Raw genomic sequence first — 17,585 nt, 5'->3', positions numbered from 1 at the left:
CAACATTCATCTAAACTATTCTCCCCGTTGTCTTCCACAAAGAAAAACTTGTATGGAACACCTTTTTAACACCTTCAGGGTTAAAAAGATGACTACATTTTGATTTCGGATGAACTGTCTTTTGAATGTTTTTGTTTGTTTGTTTGTTGGGTGATAGTTCACCCAAAAATGAAAATTCAGTCATCATTTGCTCATCCTCTTGTCGTTTTAAACCTGTATGACTTTCTTTCTTCTGCAGAAGATATCTTCAAGAAAGTTGGTAACCGAACAGCGACGGTACTCATTTACTTCTATTGTACGTACACAAAACCAAGTAGATAGGTACCGTCACTGTTCGGTCACCAGCTTTCTTCAAAATATCTTCTTTTGTGTTTTGAAGAAGAAAGAAAGTCATACAGGTTTGAAATGACAAGAGGGTAAAATGAGGGTAAAGATGACAGAATTTTTCATTTTTGGGTGAACTTTCACTTTAACTGCCATACAAACCAAAGCCTATCAAACTATTAAGAATCTCAAAGACCTTTTTATTTTTTGCAGGGCGAAACCAAGATCCTCAAGTTAAAGAACCTGCGTCCTCAGGACTATGCTAACTACACGTGCACCGCCTCCGTCCGCAGTGTCTGTGGCATCCCCGACAAAAGCGTTCTCTTCCGACTCACCAACAAAACAGGTGCAAGCCATATCAAACCTCCTTACCGTTGTACCGGTTTTAACTGCATGTTAAAATAATGATGAGCTAAGCTCACCAAATATGGTTCTCCACCAGATCTATCAAGATCACATCCATGAAATGAGTTATTTAAAACATCAATTTCAGTCAAGGAATTAGTTTAGCTCAAAGGAAAATATGTATAATAATCGTTATTAAATATACATATTTTACAGTCTCTGATTAGTAATATAAAGTATAACAATATTTGTATGTATTCATCCAGCGAATGCATCAATGATATTATACACTTTACGTTATCTCACGGCCATAAGTAACGTGACTTTACCAAACAGGATTTAGAGCAAAGGTAGCGTAGATCAAACACAGTTAAAGGGACCAAGTATGTGAGCGTGAGCACAGAAAACCCATCACAGATGAATATATATGGTTGTTTATTAAACTCTACTCTACATGGTAAACATAATGACGATCGCATAAACACAAACAAAACAATGAAACATGAAACACAAATGCACTAGGGAGCGCGGAGAGAGAAAGAGTGAGAAGAGAGAGAGAGAGTGAGAGCATGGCAGCGATTTCTGAACACCAATAAAAATCATCTTTAACAAAGAGGTACAAACTTAACGCAGCTATTCTATGTATAGAATCGGATACTTGCGAGCTCTGTGCTGGACCAATATCCATATGCGCGTGTAGAGATGGAATTGTTCAAAAGGTTTCAGAATGCAATCCTGCTGGAAAGGTCCGGGCCTTGTGACCAGCCGCGTTGCTCATCAAGGTGTGCGAGGCAGCAGAAGTCCATTGTTCCTTCTTCCCCCCCAGTCTCCAAAGAGACGCCACGCACCAGTTTCTGATGAGGGAAGGTATAGAGCAAAAAGGCCAAACTGCGTTTTCAGAGCAAGCTCGATATTTAAATTCATGAGAGGGCATGCCCACCTGAGTTTGAATCGACCGATCAGAGTTGAGCAGGGAAGAGGTTCTTTGTCCACTCAACAGCTAATCTTTATGACCTACTAGCAACTTTACAAAATACCATTCCAAATTATAACATAATGAATAGAAAGTGTTCTATGGTCACACAATATATATAAAGAAGGAGGAATTGTAAAGACAAACATTTAGATATCAAATATGCTAGGTTTGAATTTGAGTTTGAGTCATGATTCATTCGGGTGTACAAATACAGACAAAGCCTGAATTAAACTTGCCTATTTAACAATTACAGATTATTTAAAATGGCAAGAGCGACAACATATAACCTAGATATTTAGATATATTTATAGGAAAGGACAGGTTAATCACATAAGTTCCTAATTGTCAGAGAAGTTTCTCTGGATAGCCTCAGATGTTAAGTTCCAGGTGAGACAAAACAGAGAGACTTCTCACTAGGGCTGCACGATATTGAGAAAATATGCCATTTTGTTGTTGAATATTGCGATAACGATATTCCTTGTGATATAACATTTCCAAGAGAAATGCTATTTTTTTATTTATATACTGTATATATATGTAATTGTCATACTGAAATTAACAGGTAATATATATTCTTCTGATGTAACTGACAAAAGACATTAATGTTACATACAGATGGATAAATTAGGGCCATATAATTTTTAGATTACCTAAATTTGTTTTAATATTTCTAAGTTCTGTGTTTTTCCTATTTTCCTATACAATAGTGGTATATTTGTCCACATAAATTACTGTAGGTTACTATAGTAAACTGCAGTAAAATTCCTACTATATTGTTTTTGAACTTTACTATAGTATACAGTGTTTATCAATTTACTACAAGGGCACTTCAATTTTCAAAAGTACACTACAGTATTTTTTGTCTGAGCGTTCAATTTAACGGGACTTTTATTTTGACGGGTCTTTGGGAAGACGCTTGTTTGCCGATAGCTTCAGTCAAACAGTAAAACGCTCGTAAAATAAACTTTCAGAGCAACTCTGGAGATGAAGTTCATGTGTTCACATCCTCATACAGTGCAGACGCAGATAAATCCTCGACCATCACTCGTGTTGTATGTTAAAATGTGCACATAATTCACTCAGACACGCAGAACAGCCAGATGACATTTAAATAACAGGATTCCGCGTCCGCATAGACTCAGTGCGGAGCGCCATTGATTATTGTCACACACAAACAAGCACAACCACGACAAACACGCAGCTCTGTCTAATGCACATATTCTTATTATTCTACATAATGTCGCACTGTTCTTTTTTTCAAGTTACATGTCCGGTCGGGCAAGTAAAATTCTCTCTCACTTGCCCATACAAAACATTTACTTGTCCCGAACAAGCGTTAATGTCGAGCCCTGCAAATTATTGCCATATTTCAGACGTAACGTACCGTTCTTTTTACGCACAAGTTCGTCACTGTCATTTTCCTCGCTCGTCTTTATTCCTGCCATATTTATTTTCCGCTCTCTGCTTTGAGCCGCTAGGTTCACCTTTGGGCCCGAGATCTAGCCAATAGTATAATAGCACCTACTTGGCGGGTATAAAGATAGTAATGCCCCTTCTGATTGGTCCAATTTGGACAATCTAAGCATGCAACACACAAATGATTGACACATGAAACAAATTTAATTTATCGCAACTCTCTGCGATATGGATATCGCATATACTATTATCGAGATAACGATCATTTTCTGATATATCGTGCAGCCCTACTTCTCACCTCTGCTTTGAAGCTTAGTCGTAAATATCCTACGGAGAAACAAAAGGGTTACAAACAAAAACCGAAGAACCAACCTAAATCTAGGACCCCCTGGAGCCAGGTCTGACTCCTTCCTAGTTTCTTGATATCAAAAGACCAAAAGAGAGTGGAGGGGGTTTATGGCTCTTCTTATCATGTTTCCGACCATTTGGCCTATGCCAAGTCTCTACACCATCTATCACGTTGTCTGTTATTATAGACCTCCCTCTTTATTCGAGCCGCCCGGCAATTTAAAAGTAAAGTGCCCTAAGGCTTTTATCACGACAAGTGCTGTGTGGTCTGATAATCAACAAGCTTTGAGTAGTGCATGTGTTATTGCGTATGTTATGTCCATCACGTTTAAAGACCTGCCTCGTACTTTTCCTTTTCTGTGGTTGATGGCTGGAGAAACTGCCCGAGGCTGATGTTTCCACCGCCGGCCTCGCAGTTAATTCAGTTCATGGCAAAACCATATTCTTAAGGAAATGGCCCGCTGGCTCCCCTCACTTCTTATCTGTCTCTGTGGGCCTCGCTTGCTACCGCAGCGAAGACCTGACCTTTACGGATTCCATTAGAGAATGAAAAGAGTCTGCAGACCTTTTCCTCTGGCCGTCTCTGTTTTTCTATCTTCTCCTCACACTCCCCCCACTCTCGTTTTTTTCTCGAGCCATCCTTCTCTCTCGCTTTTTCTGTCTCTCAGCGTATTTCTGGCAACATGTTGGTTGATGATGATGATCGCTGCAAAATCCAGTGCCTTGACTGATTGCTTTGCCAACTCGAAGGCCTTTACAGCACAGCATGCTGGTTTTGCTTTGGGAGGAGCGGTTGAGGGAAGGCTTTGATTGTGTGGGATGTGAGTTGGTAGATTGGATGTGGTCACCTGGTGCATTATGGGACAGAGTAACACATCTTTTTGGGTCTATACTGTGAGAAAGAAAATATTTTAATTTTTTGTGTAAATGCACTACACTGTAAAAATAAAGGGGCTGTTAGGGCTGCCACAATTATTAGTGATAGTCTGACCTGATTATTTGACCTAACCGCAGTTTTTAAAGATAACCCAAAATGATCTAACAGGAATTCGTAACTATTGTACGAGGTGGCTAATTCGTATGAAATCACATGATGTGAATCGTACTCAAACGTACGATTCTTAGAAAAAAGCACCTCCCCTAACCCCACACGCGGTGTATGTAGATAGAAATAACTCATTCTAAGGTAAAAAAACATAACGCTTCATTATATGTAAGGTCTTTATACACCTCTGAGGATTGCATTTCTGTCAATAGATCCTCCAAAAAATTACACACTAGACCTGTAAATAAAATAATTACGATCATTTGTGTCAATTATGTAAAAAAATGAGGCACACAGAAATATTTGACAATTTGTACGACAATTAATCATAATAATTGTCAGAGCCATAAAACAGACGATTAATCGCCATAATCTCAATTATTTATTAGGCAGTTAATCATCAGACAAATTTAATAATCCTGACAGTCTTTATAAAAGGTTTCTCACATCAATACTGTGGAAGAACCATGTTTGGTTCTTCAAAGAACCTTTCAGTTAGGGTTCTTAAAGAACATTTTCTCTGTCTTACATTTTTATACAGTAGAACCATTTTCCACTACAAAGAACCTTTTGTGCAATAGAAAGGTTCTGTGGATGGAACCATACAGCCTGTCAAAGAACCTTTTAGAACCCATCATGCCTCTGGTGTTTCTTGTTAACAAATTTGTACGTAAACTGTTTTCATTTCCTTTAAAATCAGCTGTCATGTAGTGATAATGTATGCCTGCATCTACTTATGTGATTTCCTTTGATTTATTACCCCATTAGGTCCAAGCAGGGTCATCTCTAAAATTCACATGGCCCGGGCTCTACCTCTATATAAAAACCATACGTAATTAATATTCATGAGTCACAGTGATACATTGTCAGTTCCCAGAAGTCTGGGGGAAGAAATAGTTCTCATCTGAAACTTTGCCTGTTTTTGTCCCAGCTTCCCCAACTATTAAGCTACTGGTGGAAGACCCCATTGTGGCCAACCCTGGCCAGACGGTGACACTGGTCTGCATTATCTCCGGAGGGGAGCCCAACCCAACCCTGTCGTGGGTACGGAACGGTGAAGAGCTGCCAAAAAAGAGCGTGCTCAATGGAGGAACCCTCACCATACCAGCCATCACTATTGAAGATGCTGGCGTTTACAGCTGCGTGGCCAGTAACAACGTGGGCAATCCCGCGAAGAAATCCACCAACATTCTTGTCAGAGGTGAGAAGAACGGCCATGAGGCTTTTTAGTCATGTTTGATGCATCAAGCTGTGTTGCCGTCAATTTCAAGAGTCATCAGTGAAGGGAACACCCGCTGTTTTATTGTTGGAGCTCAGAATAAAGTTTTGCATCCCCCACGATTGGCTGTCAGCATTTTCCAGAGCTTATCACGAATTATCAAAGCATAATGAATTACTTAATGATTATCATGGGAGCAAAATGACAATACTTGTGGCTAATAAACATCTTGACAATATATGCATGAATGCAGCGTGCAATTATGCATAATGGCAGTGAATTGATGGGTGCACATTGCTGCAATGCATCGTAAAAAAACATGGAATTGTGGTTCATAGCTGTTGTCAAAGGACAAAGATGCCTTAACCGTTCAGATATAAAAGTATGTCGACACCCCCTACTAATGAAAGGCTTTGTCTCTTCTAGTTAATGAAGCGTACTGCCGTGCAATCTTCTTAGACAAACATTTTTGTAGTAGGATAGGGCGTAACTTTTCTGCTTTGGCATGACAATGCCTCAGTGCACATGGCGATGCCTGTAAAGAAATGGTGTAGCGAGTCTGATGTGGAAGAACTCGACTGCCTGCACAAAGGCCAGACCTGAACATTTTTCGCTTGGTCAATTGTGAGCCAGACCACATCTCCAAACATCTGTCCCTGACCTTGCTGATACTCTGTCTAAATGGGAACGTCACGTGGAAAGCCTTTCGCAAGTGGATAAAGTTAAAGCAGACCCACAGCATTATTTGGTTTGTGAATCAATACAGACATACATTTATGAAAAAAGTACTGTTGTTTTTTGTAAAAAAAAAAAAATGACAGTGATATGAATTTCCAAGGTTAAAAACCAATCATAGTTTTTTCGTAAACATTGAAAGCTGGACCAAACACCAGACAAGGTTAAAACGTTTGCCAAAAGTTTGCTTAACGTTTCGAGACTCAACCATGCTCTGTGTTGCGCTGGTATTTTCCAGCCAACATCATTACCTAGCATAATGAATTTTTATGATATTCGCATAATACAGCATGCCAAAAGAACAGAGTTACACGGAGAGGATTTGCTTTTCTGGCCTCTGTGTGTGTGGGTCGCTTTCTGAAGGAGCTTTACATTCCCCAGTCGGAGCAGCTGCTGTAGCTTCTTTCACTCCTTCTCCAGTCTGATCCCCAGTGTGCACATAAAGCGGTTTGCACATCTGGAGGTCCAGCTTTCAGTGTGAATCCCTTTCTGTCTGTCAACTCACCGGCGCTGGGGAACACAGTGAGATTGCACATTTTTATGAGGCCAGGTGTCTGCGTGAGACTGGAGGGTAAGAGGCGAGGCAGATGTCTTGCCAGTGCGGAGGATCATCTTGGTGAGGCAGACAGGAGAGGGGAGGAGGATCATGCAAAAATAGAGAAATCTGCCATGTGTAAATGGGTCATTACTGTTATGCAGGGTATTTTCATGCCTGTCATGCATATCTTCATATAAAGTATTGGATAAAATATTAAAATGATGAAGTTTAAATGTTTTCTTTTGGAAAATGTCATTTTTAAAAGATTATTTGCTACTTGGGAAATATTCCATATGTGTTTTTCTAATAAATAAATAAATGTTACTTTACCTTTACTATTTATCTTTACTATTACTACTTTACTATTTCACTTTTGTCATATACATCATTTTTGTGCTACACTATATAACACAAATGACCCTGTATTTTCATCTACAATAAAAGGCAGTTTAGTTTGTAGTCAGCATTTTTAGAAACCTATTTTTGAAAGATGTAGTAATGGTTATGGAGACATATGCATGCTTTCAGTGAGCAGATGAACTTTATTATATTGCTGGTATGTTTGATGAGCCATCAGTTTTTTCTGTTTTGTTGCCTGTCTTGCAAGTGTTTGTGTGGCTTTAAACTGAAATACTCGATTTAAGCTCATGAGAAAACATACGTTTTTGCAAAATCTGAAATACATAGCTACCCCAACCCCAAATCCACTCCTACTTGCATTGACAGTTTTTAATTTTAGATGCAAAATGTCAACCTTGTTTTTCTACAGCTGTGTTTGACTTGTGTCTGTTACTAGTTTCTTAATGTCATTATGTAAGAAAAAATCTAACTGAAAAAAATAATTATTTGTAGTATTCAAGGCCGTCAAACGATTTGTTGTGATTAATTGCATCCAGAATAAAAGTTTGTGTTTAATATATGCCTGTGTACTGCGCATATTAATTTTGTATTTATAAAAACATACATATTGACAAAAATATAAAAATTAATAAACATTTATGTAGCGGTTTTAGCTAACGTTATTATATTGATGAGCAAAGCTCACCAAATATGGTTCTCCACCAGATCTTTCAAGATCACATCCATGAAATGAGTTATTTAAAACATCCATTTCAGTCAAGGAATTAGTTTAGCTCAAAGGAAAATACGTATAATAATCGTGATCAAATATACATATTTTACGCTCTCTGATTAGTAATATAAAGCATAACAATACTTGTATGCATTTGTCCAGCGAATGCCTCAATGATATTATATACTTTACATTATCTCATGGCCATAAGTAACGTGACTTTACCAAACAGGATTTAGAGCAAAGGTAGCGAATCGAAACACAGTAGAAGGGACCAAGCTTGTGAGCGTGAATACTGAAAACCCATCACAGATGAATATATATGGTTGTTTATTAAACTCTTCTCTACATGGTAAACAAAAACAATGACGATCGCATAAAACAAAGAAATACATGAAACACAAATGCGCTGGGAAACGCGGAGAGAGAAAGAAAGAGAGAGAGAGAGAGGGGGCATGGCAGCGATTTCTGAACACCAACCGCGCTGGGAAGCGCGGAGAGAGAAAGAAAGAGAGAGAGAGAGAGAGAGAGAGAGGGCATGGCAGTGATTTCTGAACACCAATAAAAATCATCTTTAACAAAGAGGCACAGACTTAACGCAGCTATTCTATAAATAGAAACGGATACTTGCAAGCTCTGTGCTGGACCGATATCTGTATGCGCGTGTAGAGATGGAATTGTTCAAAAGGTTTCAGAAGGCAGTCCTGCAGAAAGTTGCGGGCCTCGTGATCGGCCGCTTGGCTTAACCACGTGGCAGTAGAAGTCCATTGTTCCTTCTTTTCTCCCAGTGGGGGGAAAAGGGCAGTCTCCGAAGAGACGAGAGGAAGAGACGAAGCCGGAAGAGAAGCGAGGTTTTCAGAGCAGGCTCGATATTTAAACTCACGAGAGGGCAGGCCCACCTGAGTTTGAATCGACCAATCAGAGTTGAGCAGGGAAGAGGTTCTTTGTCCACTCAACAGCTACTTTGCATCTTTATGACCTCCTGGCAACTTTACAAAATACCATTCCAAATTATAACATAATGAAAAGAGAATGTTCTATGGTCACACAATATATATAAACAAGGAGGAATTGTAAAGACAAACATTTATATATCAAATATGCTAGGTTTGAATACGCCCTTTTCACAATGACGTCACTTAACTTCTGCCTTTTTGCAAAGCAGTGTATCATAACATCCGTCTTGCAACAAACAAGAAGAAGAAGAAGAAGAAGAACTTCCGTTTTGCCGTCGTGCTGGACTTCAACAACAGTGAGAAAAAAAACTGACAGAACACGTATTCAAGTACTTATCCTAGCACCTTCGCTAACACAAAAAGAAAACAAAACACTTACCTTCATAATCAAACAGGTACTGTTCAACGAAGAATTTGTATCCTTTCTCTAGCTTTTATCTTGTCGTTAGCGAAAATTTGTCTGCAAGACGTTGTACATCATCTAGACGTATTTGTGGCAGATGTGCAAGCCACTTGGTAAACTCCATTCTGAGGCGCTAGCGGAAGTAAGTTCTTCTTCTTGAGTTTTACTGGCGGTTGGCAAATCAGCTTATAGGTGCATTACTGCCACCTTATGAACTGGAGTGCTAGCGGAAGTAATGATACACTGCTTCGCGGCAGAACGGAAGATGCGTGACATCATTTGAAAAGGGCGTATTGCATCAAGACATGATTCATTTGGAGGTACGAATACAAACAAAGCCTGAATTAACTTGCCTATTTAACAATTACAGATTACTTAAAAATGGCAAGAGCGACAACATATAACCTAGATATTTAGATATATTTATAGAAAAGGACAGTTGAATCACACAAGTTCCTATTTGTCAGAGAAGTTTCTCTGGTTAGCCTCAGATGTTAAGTTTCAAATTAGACAGAGAGACTTCTCCCCTCTGCTTTGAAGCTTAGGAGTCGTAAAATATCCCACAGAGAAACAAAAGGTTATCAAAACTCTCAGTGAGAGGTTTTGACTCTGGTCTTTTGGTGATGGTATCAAGAAACCAGGAGAAAGGGGAGTGAAGGGGGGTTGATGGCTCTTCTTTCAATGACTCCGACCATTTGGCTTATGCTAAATTCTCTACATTTATATATAATTTAAATTGTTGTTAAATATAAATACAAATTTCACATGTATGTGTATGTGTTTATGAATACAAAATTAATATGCACAGTACACAGACATATTATATAAGCACAAACTTTTATTCTGGATGCAATTAATCGCGATTTAACGTTTGACCGCCCTACTAGTAATATAGTTTTATAATTTGTATCATATTATTAGTTATGCTATAATTGTATTAGTTGTTTACAATGTATAGTATTTCCACAATGCCACAATAAAGGGCAGTTCATTATTGAAACACATTAACGCTAAATGCTTTTTTTGCACATGCAGATATTCTAGTGACTTAGGGACTTTTTTTTCAGCCTTTCCTATTATTGTACATTAAATCACTAATGCATTAATGCACTAATGCAAACAAACATTTTTAGTTCATTGGACATGCAGGGTTTTTTTTGCAAACCTAACAATTTTTTTTAACCTAACAATCCAAAGTCCTTTTACCCCTTTCAGGGTATTTTGTTGCATTAATTGACCCAAAGAAACTGCCAAAAACTCGCAACAACAAAATGTACTTCCCACAATTCTGTTCACCTTGCTGTGCTGTTTGCTTGATAAATCGCCTGCCTTTGGAAGCGAGCAACTCATTTTCTAGTACATCATGTGGAAAACATGAATGTTGCAATATCAACTTTATGGCTCACTTGTGGCCATTAAAGGTTTCTCCCCTAGCAGCATTGCCTATTTAGGTTTTTATACGCTTTTCGTATGGATGCATTCAATACTATTGGACGGAAAATAGCGATGATAAGTCTTTTCTCTAGCTTGATAGATAGAGGACGGTTTCATAATATAAAGTTTTCAGATGGAACGTTACAAGATCGGGCGGCGTAGCTTTTTTGCTGCACAGATGGCAGAATCTCATTTGTTGGGCAAAATAAGCAAGGGATTTGAAGGAAAATGATATTACATGGGAAGTTTGGAAGTTGGGTAATCCCAACACACTTTACTGGCTGCTTGTACAAAGCTGTGTGATAGCAGCTGTACTGGTCATTTGAAATGTGACCTTTTCTCCAGCTGTGGGAAAAGAGCATGTGTAGCCAGCTGGGGCCGTGGATGAGGTGAAGGGGTACATTTGTTTCCCCAGTCACTTATGGGTAAGAAAGCCATAGCTTTGAGGTTTGGTTTATGGATGAGGGTAGCAGATGTTGTACATTTTTATACTCTGTTAAGATGAACCAGTAAGGTTGCAGCAAATATTATGAGTAGAGATGTCACAATATATTAGAATTAAAAATAATCTTGATATCAAAGCCATGATTATCGATACCGTGGTCATTCTTCGCATAGGATAATATTGTTAATAATTCAACACCTGTTTAAAGTTTTGCCTTAAGAACCACAATGGTTACAAAATCTCTTTCCAATCCTTACACTCAAATTTTAAGTGTGATTTGTTGGCCAAGAAAACACAAAAAAACAGATTAAAAATGATAGCATTATTTGTTCATTAAAACACTTAAAGGTCCAGTGTATGAAATTTAGCAGCATCTCAACCGGGACTAAGATGTCGTCACATTTTCGCTTCTATGCCGGAGGAAATAACGTATTTACAAAACGCACTCTGTAAAGCAGTTTGTCCATTAAGGGCTACTGTAGAAACAACAACGCTTCATTATGTAAGGTCTTTATACAACTTAGTTACTTAGTTGTGTATATTATATTGCATTTCTGTCAGTAAATCCTCCAAAAAAATTACACACAGCACCTTTAAATAGATTTTGTGATAATATAGTTACCATGAATTCTTTTGGCCACAAACAGCCCTAATTAGAAATATATTTATGTAAATATACATATGTTAAATGTACATATTAATATACTGTATTTTTTCTGCCTTCAATTTTTAGCTATGAATGTAAATATTTAAAATGTAAATCTTTGTACTGTACATCAACTTATCAAAGTAAGTTACAGCAACTGGTCAAAAATTTAAATAGTAAGTTAAAATTATTTAAAATTTAAGACTGCAAAAATGACAGTGTATTACTGTTGACTTTTAAAGGCACCTTTAGTAAATAATGGTATTTATTGCATTGGAAGATTTGGAAGTCATGTTGGGTTTAAAATGACATATTGGTGCATGTGCATCACACAAAATATATTTCTTCAATTATTAATGATACGGAAAGAAACATAGAAATGCTCTTAAGTGTTCACTAACAGGGGTTGATAAAGTTGGTCATGTGATCTCAGCCTGATGGCTCCCATGAGGTAAAAAAGCTTTTATTAAAGTCCGCGTGAACCTAACGTTGCCATCGACTTGAGTATTGTGATGTATTTCCAGTATTGTGATGGTGAAACTGAAGATCAAATGAGAAAAATCCAGGGTGTGGCTTGTGAATTGATTGGATCGAGAAAGCGGGTGTTTCGTTTAGAAAACGAACTGGCAGCAGATTGACAGTTGGAAGGCAGGGGTAGATGATCTGCTAAAGCCGTCAAACTACCGTCATCAGAGCGGAAGTAGAGATTAAGGCAATACAGTTAAGATTTCTATTAAAGATTACAAAGACTTTGTGTGGTACAGATGAGTACTGCAAAACACCGCAAAACTAGTAATGTGAGATAACCAAGTAAATAGGGTCCGTTTTGATTTCATGTGGATTTAAAGAGCGACTGGACTGTTCATTTCAAGTGAAAGAAGAAAAGAACAAAATAATACTGTTTATGTCCCGACTGAGTAAAGCTGAGTGCACCTACTACCTTCACCTGGTTCCCTGTGGATACAGCTCAGAAATAAAGCCTATTTTTCCCAAAAGCTTACTCAGCCATTACCCAGATCAAAGATTACTCGAGGGCAAGCCGGGTCTGATGAGAGAGCTGTAATGAGACGTCACTCAGCACCGATGTGGGAGTGACCGGACATCCATCCCTGAGTAAAGCCTTTCCTGACAGCTTTGTTCCACCACCCGCTGGCAGCATCATCAATAAAACACGCCCCACCCCTCTCCAGCCATCACTCAAATATCCAGCCTTGTCACTACGAGAACGGAGCTTTTTCAGCAGATTGTGCCCAACGTTGCGGGGTCTGCTCTGCAGATAACTGCAAAATAACCAGAATTGTGCTTTATAAGATATTTATTAGCTGCAGGGAGATGTTGCGAAGCCATGATGGAAGGGAAGGTATTGCTGAGCCTGCATTCTGCCATTGAAACGCGTCTTTTTAATTATTTACGCACGAGATATCATCCAACGTTTGGGCCGCACTCCCCCAAGCAATCAAAACAGACATGTTGAGATGCTTCTAAAAGCCCCCGGCCCTGTACGATGGTCTTATTTCTGATATGCAAATTGTGTTCTTTTTCCAATTGCTGTGCCTGCTTTGCATTGTCTAGAGCTATGCAATGCATGAATACGGTGAATGTCAGGGCACGTTTGTGAAATCTTTGTCTAGCCGTTTCTTGATTCCAGTCAATTCCGCTAGATAATGAGCAAATGCTGCCATAAAGCTGTTTATAAATTAGACAGGGCCGAAATGTGCTGTCTCGTACAACACGTAACTTGACTTATTCCTCCGCTAAGTAGCAAAACGGGCATTAGGGAACTCAATTCCTTTTGATGAGTGCAAGGCAGTAACTGTTAGCAGACCGGTGCTGTTACAGTATATGATCAGTTCAAACGTTTTTTTATGTGATAACCTGGATTTTTATCAGTTTTCAGGTGTCTTGTCATGCTGTTAGCCTTTCACATTGCTGTTGGATGACTTTGTCACTCCTAAGGTTGGATTTTGTTGAAATTCTACAGACACTGGACTGGAATGGCCACAATATTAAATGAAAATTTGGAATGGTCTCTTCATTTTTTCCACGGCTGTAGTAGGGATCTTTTTTGTATGGTTCTGTATTGAGTATTTCAATGAACATCTGGATTGTCTTGATTCTGCCTGGGCTACAAAAATGATAATCGGATTACAGTTGTTGTTTTTTATTACGAAAGAAAATTGTTTAGTGAAATTACCATTATGTACCATGTTCCATTTTCTAATAACAAACCCTTCCTGAGATATTTAGTATTGTAGTCTGAAACTGCTTTCTAAAAAGATGCAATTTAGTAAAACATGGACAAATAGTTGAAAGATACCATTATTAATCTAATGATTATATAAGGTATTGGAATAAAAGAGGTATTGGGAGAAAAGTGAACGTGTACAGCACAAGCTATTCATCAGCATAAGACTTTTAAATTACTTTTTTCCACCCATTCACTGCATGCCCATTCACAATGAAAGCTCAACTAAAGGCATAGTCAAAGGGCTATTGATTTTCATATAATGCTACAAGGGAGCGTTGACAATGATCTGTGGTGGGCGCTGAGCTGAGGAAACAGCTAACAAATTCTAATATCGCACAAAGAAGAGTCACATCCATAATCGTTTGAAACGCATTCATCAATATTCTCCCGCAGATATATAGACCGTTTCATCGGACGTGCACGCACCTTAACTTCTGGTTTGTGTTCTAATAATATAACTATTTATTTTTTATTGAATTTATGTTACTATAAATTTGTATTATTATTTTATTGTATAATAATTGTATTAAATAAACGATTTGTTGAATTTTGTTGTATATTCATTTTATTAAATAAACAATTTGACACATTTAAAGAAACCGCATGGTACATGACATGACATCTAGCGGTTGAGCTTGGTATCACAGTCTAAATTCAAAATATTGGAGAGACAAGTTTAGCCAAGTAACGGTTCTTCTCGGTTTCTTTTGATTGTTATGAGAAATAATCTACAGGCACTCTATTGTTTGTGAATATGTACCGGAAGTTAACTGCAGCCCACGAATGCATGCATGCGCAGTTGTCACTTTGAAACCGTCTATACTGAAATCTTTGAACGTCGCAAACGTATTAATTGCGCGCATCATGAAAATTTATAAAGTCGAGATAAAGTCTTTCATAATTCTTCATACAGGTGAAAGCGGTTAAGAGCGAATGTTGTGTTTTCTCTCAGGAACACCTTGATAGATTATTCTGTTGTAAAACTCATTAAAAACGTATGCAAAAAGTTTGGATTTGAAGTGTTTTTTGAAATTTCAAGAGATGTTATTACAGCGGATTAAGCAACAATCATCAAACGCGAGGCATGTAGCAACCTGACTCTAAACATTCACGACACATTACACAGCTTGTCTTTTGGTAATTGCTTACCTGCAGCGTTCTTTGAAAATGACTTATGTGAAACCACTGGACTCCGTGCATTAACAGCCTGCAAGTTTTATGGGGTCACCAAAGGGAGCGCAGCTATCCCGCTACCATATTACGCTATTGATTAAGTCGCAAATTGACCAATGAGGCGAAGCCTGCCGAGCTGAACCTCGTGTGCAGCACACCTGCAAAGCTACTGCTCTTCATTATCTTCTATCTTGTAATATTCACTGCGTCTCCAATGGAGTCATTGCTCACGGTCCACCTTGAAACATCCTTTTCTAACGGTCCAGATTGTTACAGATTGTAACTAAATTGGTTAATAAGATCTCATAAAAGTGTGTTTTTAAATAATTCAGGAACTGATAAATTATTAGAGACAGATGCACAACATTTACAAAAATGACTTGGAAATGAGATTGTGTGGTAGTGTTATGCTTAGACTCGTGGAGAGTTTGAGGCTTGGGAATCCGCAAGAGAGAAAGAAATGAAGTTGTGTCTTTCTGGCCCCCGTACTCTTCATGAGAGGAGAGCCGGGTGTGCGCTAAATGTCAAAACAAACACAATTTAATATTTATGAGATTTCTGGTTGCAGAAAGTGTTAGATGATGATTTGGAAGGGCAAAATGTTTACTTGCATTAAAAGGTCTTTCCAAAAGTCAGTACGATACGATATTAGCAGCTCATTTTACCTCGAAGAAATTGTAGGGCGGGACTTTATCCATCTGGATTGTAAAACGTGTTCTCAATATGTGTGGTGGTTGGAGGGGAGGTGCTGAAAAATAGTCTTTGATTTTTTCTTGACAAGAACTTGCACATGTACATCATTTATAATGAGATCAGGTAGAATATGAATACATACTGTAACTAAATAAATAAATTAGTTTCAGGTTGACTGTAAGATTGATTTCTGTATAGAAGTCGCAGAACTCAAATGTAGATATTTTGAAGAAAGTTGGTAACCGTACAGCACCGGCACCCATTCACTTCTAATGTATGGACACAAAACCAGTGTGTGTTGCAAAGCCGTACTTGATGTCAGTGTAAACGGTTGGGCTACTGCAAACCAGTCATCTGTTTTTTATAACTAAACAAGACTCCCCGACAGTTCCTTATCTACTGTAAATAATATAAGTGTTTTCCTCTGTGTTCATTTCTCACCTTATTTACTGTATGATGGTGTATTTTAAGAGCACCTTTGTTTCTGCAGTATTCACAATTCAGCATCTTTAGATAATAGCCTTTGGATATTTTTATGATTTATCTGCCTGGCGCAGTGATAATAATTTGAAAAGCAGTCATGTGGATCAATTGTGGGGAAAGCAGCAGAAAGTAAACCGTGTCGAAATTACATTAAGCAAAAACCTTTTAGATATATAAACAGGCACGCTGAATTTAATAATCATTAACCATGCGGTAAAAGTCTTGTTTAAAAAGATTAATAAAACACACCATGACGAGTTCCTAAACGTGCTAATATGTCCAGCATGTAAAATATTAGTTTATGAAAAATCGAAATGCCTTCATAAATATGTATTCTAAAGTGTTGTTTTAAATGTTTCATCAGTCGCTTTTCATTGTGTCCACACAGCTCTGAAGAAAGGACGGTTTTGGATCACACCCGACCCCTATCATAATGACGACAACATCCAGATTGGCAGAGAGGTGAAGATATCGTGTCAGGTGGAGGCCACACCACCCGAGGAGCTGATGTTCAGCTGGCTGAAAAATGGCCGTCCGCTTCGCAGCTCAGAGCGAATGGTCATTACCCAAACTGACCCAGACGTTGCCCCGGGAACCACAAACCTTGACATCATCGACCTCAAGTTTACAGACTTTGGCACCTACACCTGTGTGGCTTCACTTAAGAACGGCGGCATACCGGAGATCAGTATAGATGTCAACATCTCCTCCACCACCGGTGAGCTTCTTGTTGTCTGTTCTTTGGTCTGTTTGCATTGCTTAACCTCGTAGGTTCTAACTAGGAGTATTTGGACACATAAGCAACAGTTTAAAATGTATGAGTGTTGTTGCGTTAGAAGAATATAAAAGATCGCTGCTGTCCTTTTGAAACCTTGTATCTCCATATGTTGTGGTGTTTCTTTTTTGCCATAAATCGTTATTGTTAGTCACACTTTATGTTTGTCTGGGGTTTGCAAATATCTAAAGTGCTTGTCAACTTTTTTCCATTTCCTGAAAAATGACGAATTTGTACATTCGAGGTTTGGGAAGGACAGCGGCGATGTGAAACCAGGTGGTATTTATAATTCAAAACCTTCTGAAGGATCC

At 38.4% G+C, this 17,585-nt stretch overlaps 1 protein-coding gene across 2 annotated transcripts in view; it reads left to right on the top strand.

The window, feature by feature from the left end:
• Positions 1-17,585, top strand: part of mdga2a (MAM domain containing glycosylphosphatidylinositol anchor 2a) — a 151,107-nt gene that overhangs the window by 68,846 nt on the left and 64,676 nt on the right. For both annotated transcript variants that reach the window (XM_057343597.1, XM_057343595.1), the window contains 3 exons: positions 538-670; positions 5,386-5,655; positions 16,888-17,217. In XM_057343597.1, coding sequence (XP_057199580.1) covers positions 538-670; positions 5,386-5,655; positions 16,888-17,217 — 733 coding nt within the window. The remainder of the gene's footprint in view (positions 1-537; positions 671-5,385; positions 5,656-16,887; positions 17,218-17,585) is intronic.

This window comes from Triplophysa rosa, linkage group LG10 (genome assembly GCF_024868665.1).
Source record: "Triplophysa rosa linkage group LG10, Trosa_1v2, whole genome shotgun sequence".
In the NCBI taxonomy this organism is placed as follows: domain Eukaryota; kingdom Metazoa; phylum Chordata; class Actinopteri; order Cypriniformes; family Nemacheilidae; genus Triplophysa; species Triplophysa rosa.
Note: the sequence above shows the minus strand (reverse complement) of the source record. Positions and strands in the feature narration are given on the sequence as shown.